A 15,228-nucleotide genomic window follows, 5' to 3' on the forward strand; every position below is an offset into this window, starting at 1 on the left:
AATCACAAAATACAAATATTCTAGTAAGTTTAATTAATAATAAAATAGTGCAATTGAGATTAAGTAAAGTTTATACACATCAGTCTAAAAATACTTTAATCACCTATTCATTCATAATCTGTAGAATTAAGCAGCTACTCTCAGTTGCACTTCTGAACTATCTCATTTTGTACCTTAAAACAGAGAAACTTCTCAATTTTATTATTTGAAAGTCAAATTAAACCTTCTACAAACCATACAAACATAAGACTCAAAATGTAACACTGACAAATGATCCCACCTTTCAAAATGACAACACTATTACCTTCATCAGATGTCACAGCATTATATTTTGATACTTTTCTATGCAAATCAATTTAAAACAGTTCTTTGTTTTCTATACATCTGATGATGATGTTGTATATATGTTGTTGAAAGAGAATAAACATGACATTGTATTCAATAATATGAAAAGGTACTTGCATCAGACTAATTTGCTATTGCAGATCTTGTCTACTGTACTCTATCTATAAAAAAAAAAACTGGCTCCCAACTATAAGAGTAGTTCTTAACTTGTTCCATCAAGCTGTTTCATTATTGCAAACCTCAGCTGAGTGTACTAGCTTTTGATTAAGTTTCATACAATACTATTGCTTATCTTAACTAACTTACAATAAATGTCAAAATCTTTCTGAAAAAAAAAACACAAAAATAAACATCAAGCTAACAGAAAGTACTGAAATTTGATCAGGAGAAATAAATAAAAAATTGTGAGAAAGTAATAAAACAAATATAGAGTAGCAATATTTACAATTCACATAAAGATATATGATAAAAACTGAGTATCTTTAAAAAAATTGTAATCATAAAATAAAAAAACTCCATAAATTACTACAATATCATACTTATGAAAACTTTCAGTAAAGAAATTGTTTAAATTGTTAAAATTACAATTTTTTACTAAGTTATTAGTGTTGATCTGCAAGCAAGTCCTAAATGACATTTTGACAGAAGCAAAACCATTGGTTTTGTGGATATCTCTTTCTGTCTGCATATTTATTTACTTATTATTGCAGATAATTTAAGATCAGCAACTGGTATAACAGACAACAAAGTCAAATGCAGTTTGACAATTATTATATTTTTCATGAACTTTTTTCACAAGGAGTTCTTGCATTAAGAATTAATCCCCCATGAAAATATATGAAAAACATCTAATTTCTGAGCACCCATAGATACAAGTATATTCCATTTTTCTTCTGACTAAAATCTGTAGTATTTTATACACCAGTATACAACTGTCACATTTTTATCTTACAGTTGTAAATATATATGAAAATATATGAAAAACATCTAATTTCTGAGCACCCATAGATACAAGTATATTCCATTTTTCTTCTGACTAAAATCTGTAGTATTTTATACACCAGTATACAACTGTCACATTTTTATCTTACAGTTGTAAAAACAATTTCATATTCTCATTTTATATAAGTAAATGTTTTCACTATGATCTCACAATAGAGGGTCCAAGACTCCCAATCTTTATTTTTTTTAAAAGAGTCCCAGTGAGATTTATGAGTCACATTAGTAAAATTTAATAAAGGAAAAAGCAGTTCAGTGTCAATGAAAAACTTTATAGTGTACACTACACATTTACCTTCTACAAATGGAAGAGAGCATGTTAACATTCATTGGAAAACATTATTTACAATTTACACTGCATATTGCTTCTTTTTTATGAATGCAAAGTTATAATTTGCCTACAATGAAAAATGTATTTCCTATAGGTACCTACATTATCTCACGTAAACAGCTATTTTCATTAAAGGCTGTCCTCTATATGAATTTTTTTAACAGATGCCACTTTTTTTCTTTCACTGGAATTGATTAATTCAAATGCATCTCTTATGCAAGTCATCATATGGCAACCTTCCACCAATAAGAGTGCAACATACTATCATATTATGACTTCCTCTATTCAGTTCAATCATATTATCACTTAACTGACACTCATACTGGCAGAAAATAGAAGTGCTGATTTTCAGTAGAGAGGGCAGGGGGAGTGTGACATGAGGTAATTACCTATTGGAAATACATTTTTAGTGTAGGAAAACTAACTTTCAATACATTACCTCTTCTCACATAACTAGAAGCCCACATTGAAGAGTTGGAGGGAGCAGTGCAAGAGCAAGAAAGAAGCATCCTTTCTAAGCATCCAAAGGATAGTCCCTAAAATTTAAGTCAGATTTTAAGATATGACAAGAAAGACCAAATTACATCTGCAGCAGGTATACTCTTTGCCCATCACAGAAAGCTATTACCTAATATGAATGGGCAAAAAACAGAGTAGTACATTCAACTGAGAGAGAATTATGGTCATAAAGTGATTCAAACCATGCAATATTTACAAAAGTGGGTAAAATGAAAAGGGTGTGCCCTTAGATATATAGTGATTAGATTGCAACAGACCATACACAGAAAGTCAACTACATCCAAGACCCATGCTACTCAGAACTGGCATACACAAAGGAGTAGGATAAGGATCATACCATTGGTAAGTCAGATACAATCCAGATACTGGCTGGAAGGCACTGACATTGATGTGGGGGTAGAAAAATGGATCATACCATCTTCGCCTCAAAGTTATCAGACCAGAGGAAATCAAGTACCTCTTTGCACCCTTATATATGATAAATGGATAGATCGATACAAGAACTCAACAATTATTATCAAACAGATTTACATATAATGTAAAACATGTACCACCCATGCATATTAACATCCTCAAGCTAAAAAACACTGAGAAATAGTGGAAGGGAAAGAACTGTAACAATCACAATTACCTCCACTATGACCCACAACACTGGTGGAGTATAACTGAGGGAGGAATATAGAAATCTATTCTACATGTGTGAGACTTATGTTGATTGGTTCTACTCTAAATCCAACACTGGGCAAGCACTGGGAACTAACATTCAAATGGTGGTTGGATAAGGAATCACAACTGAAGTAGTGAACTGCAATTTTAGTATCTCACTTCCATTTGTTTTTATGTTTCATACTGGAAGACATCATGTCATCTACACAAGCAGAATTCTATCACCTTACTCTCACCTGAATGGTTTTATAATAATTTCAATAGTTTGTTTGTATTTCATTAACCCATTCAGGAGGATATCTCCATGGTCCACCACCCCAATGGCTTGGAACTGGAAAGTGGTAAGTAAGGACACTCGATTTACACTGGAAGAATAAAGGGAGTAAAATAAGCAACTATGAAACCCTATCTCTTAAAAGCATATTATACTAATTTATTCAATACAAAGCACGGCAGGGATGGGCAACTATCTCCTTCTGCTTCACCAATGTAGTCTGTGAATGAGTAAAGGTCTGGAATGGGCAAAGTTATGAAGCAATTCTATCACATGGATAAACTTATAAGTAATCTTGTGGAACACCCCATCTCTGCAATGTGCATTGCATGGCAATGGTATTTTGATATGCAAGTCAACATGCTTGACAATGGAGATTTGAAAAGTTAAAGAGTATCTCATCAGGCACCACTCACAATAAAGTAGAATGAAAACAATGAGTAATAATAATAATAATAATCATAATAATAATAAAGGAAAAAAAAAGCCTCTGAAAACAAAGGTTAAAGAATAATATAAGAAAACTTACCCAGTCAAAATCTCACTGAATGGCTATGAGCAGATGATATCCTGAAGAGAAAGAAATTGAGATCCTATGCAAATAGTGAGAGGCAAAGGTATTAGTAGTAGTCCACATGACCAACTGAAGAATTTACTCCAATGGATAATGAAGATGAGACACGAGAAAAAAGTTGAGATGTTGAATTTGATGAGAAGAAACCTGGAACAAAATATGGGAGGAAGATAATAATAAGCAATAAGCCAATCAATTCAAAAGCAAAACCTAACTGGTAAGAGTAAAAGAAGAAAGATCACAAACAGGATGGCTGCTAAAGAATAAAGTGGCAATAATAAATACCAAATAAGTACCACAGAAGCAAACCATATGGGAAGTATAACAGCAAAAAGCATGTACAGAACATAGTAGTCTATCCAAATCAGGATAAAGGTGGGATATGGAAGTTACCCTCTCTAGCTGCCAGTTTTGGGTAGAATATATGTAGGATGATAAAGAGGAAGTGAGACATTGATGGCAAATAAGACTTCCAACATACACAGGTGAAGAAGAGACAGAAGTCTTAAGGGAAAGATGAAACAAGGAGTATGTGGAAAGTTGTTTGAATGAAGACAAAGCGAGACTGTGAAGGACCACATTAACACAGCAATCCAGAAGAGTATCCCCATGATGGATGATGAATCTGGAAGAAACTCATCAATAGGTAAAGTGTAGGAGATATAAATACTCTATGGTATCAATAAAATCAAAGATGTGGTACAAGGTCACCTGATGCCCCAAGATTGAGGAGCAGAAAAATTCCAACTGAAAAGCCACATAAGAAAATCTGCAATATAAGAAGCAGTGGGTCAATCATCAAAAAACACCCAACCCAAAAAACAATGGTGGAAAGCATTCCATTCACACTAATAAATTTCCACAAAAGAAGGGCAAATAGAATGTTCTGGAAATGAAACTACTCATCAGGACAAGCCTGGTCTCCTCATCAAGGACTACATAAAAAGAAAATCATGAGAAGACAATGACATGAAGTACCAGTGATCAAGGTTGACAATGAAGGGAGGGAGGAGGAGGTAATGGATGGATAAGTCAGAGTTGAAGAAACTGTAGAAATCATGGCTGAGCTAGTCAGTAAGGAACAATTAGAAAAATTGACACAGTATGGTATAGTTGACCAAACTCTCAGGTTAAAAGGTCAAACACGAGAACAATCACAAGATAATGAGGGGCTGAAGATCAAAACAAAGGTAATTTGTGGTTGAGGGACATGACAAAGATATCTATGCAAGGAATACCCCACTGAAGGCAAAGCCACTGGAAAGTAAAATGATTGAAAGATAAATTTTGTCTGTACAAAAAAGCCAATCCACAGAGGATAGAAAGCCCCAAGAACATATCATGTAATGATATGAATATCTCACATTTGGGCTTGAAAAAGAAGATCCAACATATAAATAGAGAGAAATGAAGAACATGTACCACCTTGCTGATTAAGAGATGGAACCATTGTAGAATTGTCAGAATGGATCATTACCAGACAAATTCTATCCAGATAGAGAAAATGAAACAAAGTCTGATGTACAGTAAAAAGTTCCAGGATGTTGATAACACCTTTCAGCCACAGACCAGTACTTTGAAGCTTCCTGTTTATTGACCCATGCAACCACCATCCCACCTCTGAAAGGATGCACCTGAGAAAATGTGTAAATCTGGATGAGAAAGAAGTAGCAAGATGCCCACTAATGCACAAGTCTTGTCTAACCACCATTGTAGATCATCAACTAGGGTTGGAGGAAGGGTCATAAGAGAATCCCATGCAAAATTCCACTGGTTGAGAAAAGTCCACATGTGAGCATGACCTAATAGGATAAGAGCTGCCAAGGAAGACCACATCCCAAAAAGCAATAAAACCTCACAAGCAGTAATAGAAGGAACAGTAAAAGCAGAGATAACTGAATGCTCCATAAATCAAAGTCAAAAAGGAGAAGGTTGGACCCAACCTAGAGAGACAGTGAGAAACAAAGCATCCAAATTGACAATACAATGGGTAAGTTGAAGGAATTACTTCTCCAATTTAATTAACCAGCCAACCCTATGGAAGATGATCATGCACTGTAAATGAGGAAGTGCAAGCAACACTACTTCAAATAACCAAGGATGCAAGTGGGAAAGGAAGTAAAGTTAGGATTTCAGAAATTGTTTCTCAATTGGAAATGATAAAAGTGGAGTAAAAGAGAAGGAAAACTTGTTGAAGAAACAAAGGCAGAGAGCTTACTGCAGAACAGCTGAAGCACTGGAAGAAAACAGAAAATGACTGTTGGAATGAAGCAGCAGAAACAAGGGAGTGAACATGTTAACTTAAGATATAATGAGAAAATTATCTTTTGGAATTTTTCAATACTTTATAATAAAAATAATTATTTTTGGCACTTTATTTGTAGTTTTGACACTGTTTTAGTTGAAACATCACTTAAAAAACAAACAAACAATAATCAATACAGGTGAAACAATTTAATGACAGATATGAATGATATTTTAAATAAGTCATTACACAGAAAACTCATGGGAGATCAAAAGGTAGACAACTGGCTGTAATTTCCAAGAAACTGTTTCCAATAATCTCCTGCATGTTGTGGAAGTTAGGATTTAAAATACAAAATTCCCTAACCACAATAAATGGTGAATAATTAATGTATAACAATTTTGGGATTAAAGAAACTTTAGACCAACTTTCTAAGGACAGGGATAACAATTATATGAAGTATAATAACATTATTCTAATTGAAGACTAAAATACAAGAACTAGTGATGAACATAAAATGAATTTAGATGTTAAAGAACCAGATAAGAGATGGACACTAGCATGGAATTATGAAGATAAAAATATCCAATAATGAGGGGGGAAATTGATGTACTGGTGCAATAATGAAGAATAAACAATTTTAAACAGACAAGATAGAGGTAACTATGAAGGAAAGCTGACCTATGTTGGAAGAGGAAGAGAATGGTTCATTGACTATATCATATGAAGAATGACAAAAAATTATATTATGAGAATGTACAATAATAAAAGAACTGAATCCGATTGTTTACTAACTGAAGCAAGGTTACAAGGTAAAACAGGATACAAGGATAATGAGATCCTTACAACTCAATGGTGCTATAAATGAAACTCGTTTAAAAGACTAGAGTTTGTAAGTAATTGGGAAGAAAATTACCAAGACAAGAAAATAACTTGATAGGACCTACCATATTATAGGGAAGAGAAATGTTAACAAAGAATATTGAAAAATGCAAAATCAGATAGAAGAAAATACTTGGAAAAAAAAACAACACAGAAGAATTACAACAGTAAATGCTTCTATCAAAATATTAATAAATTCAGAAAGCAATCTAAAAAGCAACAAGTTAAAATAACTACATACTAATGAAGAGAACACTTGGTGCAATTATTAGAAGAGAACAGTGGAAACAATTGCTGGTGAGAACTCCAACACACAGTTTTACCATTTAAAAATAATGAACTGGATGCTAAATTCAAACAAGAACTAAGTAAATTCAGAAATTGAAGAATAGAAAATCACAGGGTGAAAACATTGAAATCAACGATTTTTATAAGGCCCTTACATAAATGAAAGAGGATCTTTTGTAACTACTTAATGAGATTAGCTTTGAGAACAGGAGGGATGGACAATTTTACATGATCTATGAAACTGGTGAAAAAAGCAACCCATAGAATTATTGATGAATCACACCACTTAAAACTCTGTAAAAGATAATGGCCAACATGATGGTTATGTGACTTGTGAACTGGTTCAAAAATGAAAGGCTAATTATGGAAAGCACAGCTGGATACAAAAAAAAATTATACAACATAAGACAACATTTTTGTGTTGAATATGATAGCCAAAAATAAGGCTAAAAACAATAGAGGAACATTGTACACATGTTATATTGACTTTACAGCAGCTTTTGACAAGATCTATGATAAGAAGTTGTGCAAAAACAATCTCTAAAATGGGGATTAGAAAATGAATGCAAAAATTAATCAAGTGTTTGTAAAGCCACAAGGATCATCATTTCACCAAGAAGACAAGTGCACAAATTTTGGGCTTCGAAAGGAATGAGAAAAAGATGCTTGTTAAGCCCACTGTTATTCAGTAATTTTACCAATTATTGGGAAGATGAACAGATCACAAAAAATATTGGAAATAAAATAAAAAATAATTGACCTTAAATTTTTGGACAACTTGTTGCACTGCCCAATCACAAAAATGACATGAAAAAACTGGTTCAAGCATAAGAAATCATCTGGTTATTAATATTAAAAAAATGAGGATGATAATATTCCATAAAAGAGGAGAGCTTAGTAAAAAAGGTAAGTGGACATACAAGCTTCAGCCTATTGAGGTGGTAAACAAGTACAAGTAATTGGGAGTTTGATTTTCAAGAAAAAATATTGGAATGGAACACATTAAGCAGCAAAATAGAAAGGCTCAAAAAATCATCAAGGTACAGATACAAGAATGGAACATCTTTTTAAAAGTATGATTCAGAATGTGGTAAAAAGGAGCAAATAGGTTTATAAAACCAGCTTTACAGAAATTTTAAGCTCAGAAGTAAGGATACCACCAATTTGTATAAAGCTTTTGTAAGGCCTTATTTGATCAGTTTGGTCCTTTTATTAATCTACTTTATAAAGCTCAAAGACATCATGCCAAAATGATTCCTGGTGTGCAGTTCTCAAAATTAAGGAAAAATCCTGTTAAAGTACATTAATCAGAACACCACCACTACAGCTAACACTGTGGCATGTCTTGAAAATGTTATTTTATACTTAATACATGACCAGAGTACAAGGCACCCTCACTAGGATAAAAAATAAAAAACTTTTATGAAATTACAAAATGAGAAGCAGTTTCTATGTTAAAACCCATGAATCACATTAAACTTACTATTCAGAATGAAATATTTAATTTTTCCAGCACCTCAAATTGAAACTTATATTTTTTAACATTAGCAAAATACAATGAAATTCCAAACAATTTTGTTTTCAAACATTAGGATTCCTCATCCTTCACATAACAAAATTTAATATTTTCTGTTCCCTCTCTCCCAGCTGGTAGCTAAAATATGTCAAACAGTCATGCATTTTATGTGATATATAATTCAAACAAGGTACTTTTTGCAGGTAAGTCCAGATTTTGTGAACCCCAATGGTTTTTTACCTTTACTGCAGTATGCAATAAAAACCTAGATCATGAAGGCACAATGGGCAAAAGGATATAGAAAGTGGCCATCATGGCAATGGATTCTAGTGATTTTCTGAGGGCACCATGGCTATTTTGGCAAATACAGTAGGAACTGCTGCCACGAATTTCCTGCTCTGTGGCAGCATGTGTAAATCATATAGCAACTGTATACACATCTATAAACAAAAATAGGTTTCAATGTGACAACCACACTAAGTATACAAAAACAATATTAAGGTTTTAACCCAGTACTTTACTGGATTTAACTATTCTCACTTATATACAAACTACACAGAAATAGTCTAAATGCATAAAATCTGCAAAATTGTTGTCCATTTATTGAATGAATTGGTGCATATTAAAAAAACAGTAATTTCTACATGCTTTTGTTCATTCCTTGCACCTGATAGATGTAGGATATTCCAAAACTGTGTCACACTTGCAGCATTTTCATTATTTCTCAATCATCTCAGCAATTCTTCTAGGTGGTATAGAACTGTATGGGATGATGGCAGTGACTTGGTCTCAGCATTATCATCTTCTTTAGGTTGCTAAGTTTCTCAAGGATTTGGATCTATTACATTAATCAATATGTCATCATCTGTTTTCATCCTCTTGATAGTTTCTTGGTTCTCAATATTAAGTCATGCATTGATGTCACCAGTATATAATTTGACTCTACTTTTGGATCTAGCATTGTTCAAATTATGGGCATTGAATCCACTGTAATCAGAACTTACTTTTTAAATGAAACCTTCGAAATCCTCACCATCACTGTTGGTTTCTGTCTAAAATGCAGCATCAAGGGCACTTCCAGCAATTTTTGATTGTTCAGTCATTCTTGCTGCCCACCATTCTTTTGGTAAAAGGATTGAATATTTGTGGTTGTGCCTTTTGGCAGATAGAAACATTTAGTCTTAACATTTCATATTTCTAGATTCTCTTGGGATGGGTATACAGGACAAGTTTTAAGCTGCAAAATAGCATTTTTCAGTATTTTGTTCTGTTCAAGGTGTTTTTGAATGTAAGGTATAAATTCATGACAGAACCAGTCTTTAAAACTCATGAAATCATCCAAGTTTTGGCACTGTTTTAGTATTGGCAAGATACTTATTTTGAACTCGTAGATGATGTAAACAGCATGGTTTGATGAATGACAAGCAGATTCAGTTTGTATTAGCTAGTTTTTTTTTTTTTCAAGAAAAAAGGGCTATGACTGTTTATCTGTTTAAATCCAGAAGTTGTGTTGGTTTCATTTATTGTTGCTAGTGTCATCTCTGGTAACATTGCATTTTGTTGATAGTTACAGAATCATACTTCATGTATAATAATTTTTAATTCAGCAGAAAAAAATATTGCAGCTTGATCATCTGCAGATTATTGCTCTCCTCTTACAGTAATTTGCAAAATACTGTACCAGTTTCTGAATCATGCTAACCATCTTTTGCTCCCTTCAAACTATACTGGGACTCTTGATATTTTCATTCATTTGCTGGCAAAACTACTTAACCCAAGCTTGAATAACAGTACCAAATATTGGTATACCTTTGGCTTTCTACTTTGTGAACCATGTGTTTTTGGTTTTATTGTAGGTGTGTTCTCAGAATTTTAGGTTTTCATTCATCGTTATCAACACCCTTCTCAACTTCTCTTCATCATAAAGTCACCCTCTAAACACTGATTTAGCAATAACCCTTCTCTTCAAAACAGATGCTTGAGTAGTGCCTTCCTTGATAAGATTAATTAATTTCAACTTCTTGGCAATGACATGAGATTTTCTCTTTTGTGATTCAGTATATGTCATCTCGTATTAATCACTGCATGGTCATCAGGACAAGTACAGATAACCCTATCCTAAATTTGAACCACATTTATACAGGGAAAATGTATTCAGTACTTCCTGAGAGTTTCTACTTCTAACCTTTTAACAATATATTTACTGTCAGTGGCTAAAGTTGGAACCTTCCAATCATAAAGCAAAGAACTGCTGTTCTTGCCACAAGTTTACACGACATTATAAAATAACACTTTTGTTAGCAATTAAGCTCATACAGCAAAATTTCAAGAACTTTCCCACAGAGTTTATCATAATCCCTGCTCCAAGAACACTGCTGGAGATAAAATATTGATCAGCTTTTTTATAATACAGTAGTTGCAATGAGTAAAAAAATAATAATAAAAGTGTAAACAAATTTCACAATATGGCTCTGTATATACAATTACAATTATTTATTCATAAATGATTAATTTTTAGTTACTTTTCTTAAAATATATATATTGAAAAACGATTTCTAGAACTTTTATTTTCATACAAAGTTTGGCAACTTCAATTTTACTGAATTACTTATTGGATGATAATAAATATCATCAAGTAGAAATTTTTCATTTGTGAAGTTTCTATACTCCAAGAACGTCTAATACATTGCAAAAAGTACCACAAATACAAGAAAGATGGGTGTTATACCAAATTCTAAGCTATTGCACATCTGTGATGGATTTACTATTATACTTATTTTATCATCATTGCTTGTTTCAGTTAAATACAAATTTAAAAATGCATGTAACATATACTATGAAATCTATATTGCAAAATTCTCTCCTATTCACTAAAGTTGTAGATGATTCCCAACTGTAAGAATCAACGTGTATGTATGTTTGTAAATAATGGTATTGTCATCTTAGATGAAATTTCTAGAATTTTGACCACCATTTACAAAAGGTAACCAATGCAACATGGAGAAAAACAGTACATTATTATTAATTTGCTACAGTTGGTATACTATAAACCTCAGAAGCTATATCTGTAATTAACACTTATTAATCAAGGAACCACAGACATTTGACCAGGAATATTTATGAATGTCAAACATTACAAATCATTTAACTTTGGCAGATTAACATCATACATTATTATTTTTATGAGACCATTATATAACTTCACTGATGAAAAACATGTGTGATCAATAAAGTGCTAGCTCCCCATTAAGTGAACTAAACCTGTAATAACTCAGAATTAATTCACTCATTGTGAACTTTCAATAAGATATAAAGGAAGTTCCAGACCAAAAAGAAGACTCAGTATTGTTTGTAAATCTTTTGTCTATAAATCATTATTTGTAATAACCATTATTAAAAATTGTATTATTGTTTGTATATTAAAATACATTTATATTCAGAAAGAAAATTATGTATCAATCTTGTTGGCAAACATTATAAGTTTGATATATCTCTATATTTAATTAACTTCTAAATTTAATGTATAGTTTAATTTAGTTTCAATCTATTTGAAATCATAGTAAGTAACAGATCACCTTACAGTAGTGCCCCAATGTACTACCATAAAGCATTCAACAGGCCTTTGTATTAAGAACTCTTACAAGTTTTCATTAAATAATGGTTGTTACTATTGTCACCAACAGAAATGTTGCAATAAAAGCCACTTACCATTTCAACCAACCAGTGGAAATTACTGCTACAATAAAACTAATTACACTGACATCAACAATTTATTTTGCCTGACTAACCAAAATATTTCATGCAATTTATCACACAATGACTATGTTAGTTATTAAAAGCCAATTTAAACAAAAAGCAGGAACAGGGTAGAATATCAACATACTCAAGTTTTGATGGCATTTTTCATTTTCTAAAATTTAAAACTAATCCAAATCACCTTAAAAAGAAAGTTTCTCATGAGAAAAACTGTAAAAGTTTGCAAACTGTACACAGTAAGTCTGCTCTGTAATTTAATTTGACATTGGTTGTTTTATTAGCATCACCATGGTTTTAATTCCAACCTTTTCATCAGTGTCAATAGCCACTTCAATAATTTAAGGAATGTGAGAAATTATGTTTGATGTGACTGTACAGAGAATAACAATAACACAGTAACACTACAAAAAACTTACTAGTAGCACAAGACACAGTAAGAATACAAAAGACTACAACTTATATGAACAAAGAAGTGAATTATATCAATATCATGACACAATCCTTAAACTGAATACTATTAATTACTAATAGTTTTACATTCAAACAATCCTACACCTAAAATTACCCGTACTAACAATTTTCTAGTTACATGACGTATTTACAAATTATATTTCGACTAGCAAGTAACACTAACATAGTAACATGCTCTTACGTCTACTGTGGATTCTCACCTATGTATTTCAATACTACTATTAGTAAAACTACCTAGAACTACGAATTCTGATTAAAACTTAATCTAGCTTCTAACTTAATGTTCTTAGTTTTAGACATTTAATTGCTTTCTAAAAATGAAGTGTTGAGTGTTTCCATTATTCTTAGGCCTACTAATTCTTAGTAATAGTACATTTATTTTTTAATATTCTACATTTTTCAGTTATAAAAAAAAAATAAAGCATAACACAAAATTACTCTGTTTTCTCATTACAGCACTATGCCACTTACACAAGCCTTTTCACTTTGATTAAATTAATTACCTGTACCAATACAATTATGCTATAAAACATTAACCACATATGAAACCGTTTCTTTACGATAACTTGAAACTGTTACACTGTTCCAATAAGCTTCCAGTATGACTGGAGTGGAGAAACTAATGCGTTAAAAAAAAAAGATTAAATCAAACATAGAATATAATAACATGCTCTTATATTCGAAAGCTTATGATTATGAACAAAATCAGTTTTAAGTTAAAGAACTAGACCATGTTAAAATATGTTGCATGTTAAATACTGTTTTAAATTTTTATAAAATGTTTCACATGAAAACACACAATAGTTGTGCAGTCAGAACACATTTTGTTAACATACACACTGCTGGCCAAAATCCTGAGGCCAATGAACATAAAAAAAATATGCATTTTGCGTTTTTAGACTCAACCACTTATTTGAGTAGAGCTTCGAAAGATGAAACTAACAAAAGGGAAAATAAAAATCAAAAGCTTTTTAGTATTTAATAGGGAAAATGTGAACACTATAAAATTAGCCTAAATATTACCAGGTCAAAAGTTTAAGACCATACCAAAAAGAAATCCTAAACAGGGTAGGAAATGCCCAACAAAAGGTCTCAGTAGTGAGTTGCACGGCCGTCATTGCGAATAACTTCAAATTTTCGCTTTGGCATGGTCGATATAAGCGTTTGCAGAAGGCTGGCTAGAATGTTATTCCACGTGATGAAGATGGCTTCATGAAGATCATGCACTGTTTGGAATTGACGTCCATTTCTATAGACTTCCCTTGTCATCCACCCCCAAACATTTTAAATGGGGTTCAGTTCGGGCGAACACGCTGGATGGTCCATAAAAAAAATCACGTTATTCGCCATGAAAAAGTCCTTTGTCCTGCGGACACTGTGGATTGCAGCATTGTCCTGCTGAAAGATCCAGTCATTTCCACACAAGCGAGGGCATTAAGTCAATAAGGATACTTTCTCCAACATGCCAATGTGGCCAGCTGCTGTTTGAACCTTCCTGTATAGCTTAAAGCTCCATTGTTCCATGGAAGGAGAAAGTACCCCAGATCACGATCGAACCTCCTCCACTGTGTCGTGTAGATAATGTCTCCAATGGGATATCCTTATCGTGCCAATAACGTTGGAAGCCATCTGGATCATCCAGACTAAATTTTTCTCATCAGAGAACAAAGCCTTTTTCCATTTCTCTTCGTCCCATGTTTGGTGCTTCTCAGCAAAGTTTAACTGAGCTGTTTTGTGGTGTGGAAGGAGGCGTGACCTTTGAAGATGTTTACGGTTTTTAAAGCCTTTCTCTCGTAGATGCCATCTTATTGTTCCTGAGCTGCATACTGCATGGATTGGTCTCTCGGCAGCTCAGAGTTTTGTTTTGGTTCTGTTGTTCGCCGTGCCCGTTCCGGGATCTTGTGTTGTCTTTTACCGTGTGCCGTATTGTGTTGGGCCTCTCCCTTGATTCTTGGTCATGTATTGTGTTCTATCCGTGCAGTTTCGAAGTGCTGTCGTGTGTGTGTATGTGTGTAAGTACTATGTAGGTCGGTATGGCTACGGCCATACTCTGTTCGGCTGTGGTCTATCCGCTTTGTGGTGCCCGCGGCCACGCTATCCTCGGCGGTCATAGACGCCACTGTCGGGGGTAGCCATATTAAATGTCTCCAACATTTTGGAAATGGGCGATATGTGGCGACGCTGGCGTCGGCCACATATGCTCGGACTCTGTTTGACAAAGGAGACTTTCAATTTGGAGACCAGCGTGTGCCCGTGGAGCCGGCCGGGATGAACATTAAGTGGGTGACTCTCTGGTCGGCAGTGTTCGAGATGGCCCATGACGTCATCAAGGAAGTGTTGTCGACGTATGGGACAGTCAGAA

The 15,228-nt window shown here is 33.3% G+C and overlaps 1 protein-coding gene across 15 annotated transcripts in view; it reads right to left on the reverse strand.

Annotated features, from left to right (window-relative positions):
- The window catches only part of LOC143247448 (uncharacterized), a 51,829-nt gene extending 38,340 nt beyond the window's left edge, over window positions 1-13,489 (reverse strand). For 2 of the 15 annotated variants that reach the window (XM_076495565.1, XM_076495575.1), the window contains exons 1-2: window positions 13,338-13,489; window positions 3,664-3,855 (exon numbers count right to left, since the gene is read on the reverse strand). Coding sequence is in view for 1 of the 15 variants with exons in the window: in XM_076495564.1 (XP_076351679.1) it covers window positions 13,370-13,408 (39 nt within the window). In the remaining 14 variants the exon portion in view is untranslated. The other 13 variants (XM_076495577.1, XM_076495568.1, XM_076495566.1 and 10 more) reach the window with 12 other exon arrangements.
- Window positions 13,490-15,228: the final 1,739 nt, after the last annotated feature.

Source organism: Tachypleus tridentatus, chromosome 3, assembly GCF_004210375.1.
Source record: "Tachypleus tridentatus isolate NWPU-2018 chromosome 3, ASM421037v1, whole genome shotgun sequence".
In the NCBI taxonomy this organism is placed as follows: domain Eukaryota; kingdom Metazoa; phylum Arthropoda; class Merostomata; order Xiphosura; family Limulidae; genus Tachypleus; species Tachypleus tridentatus.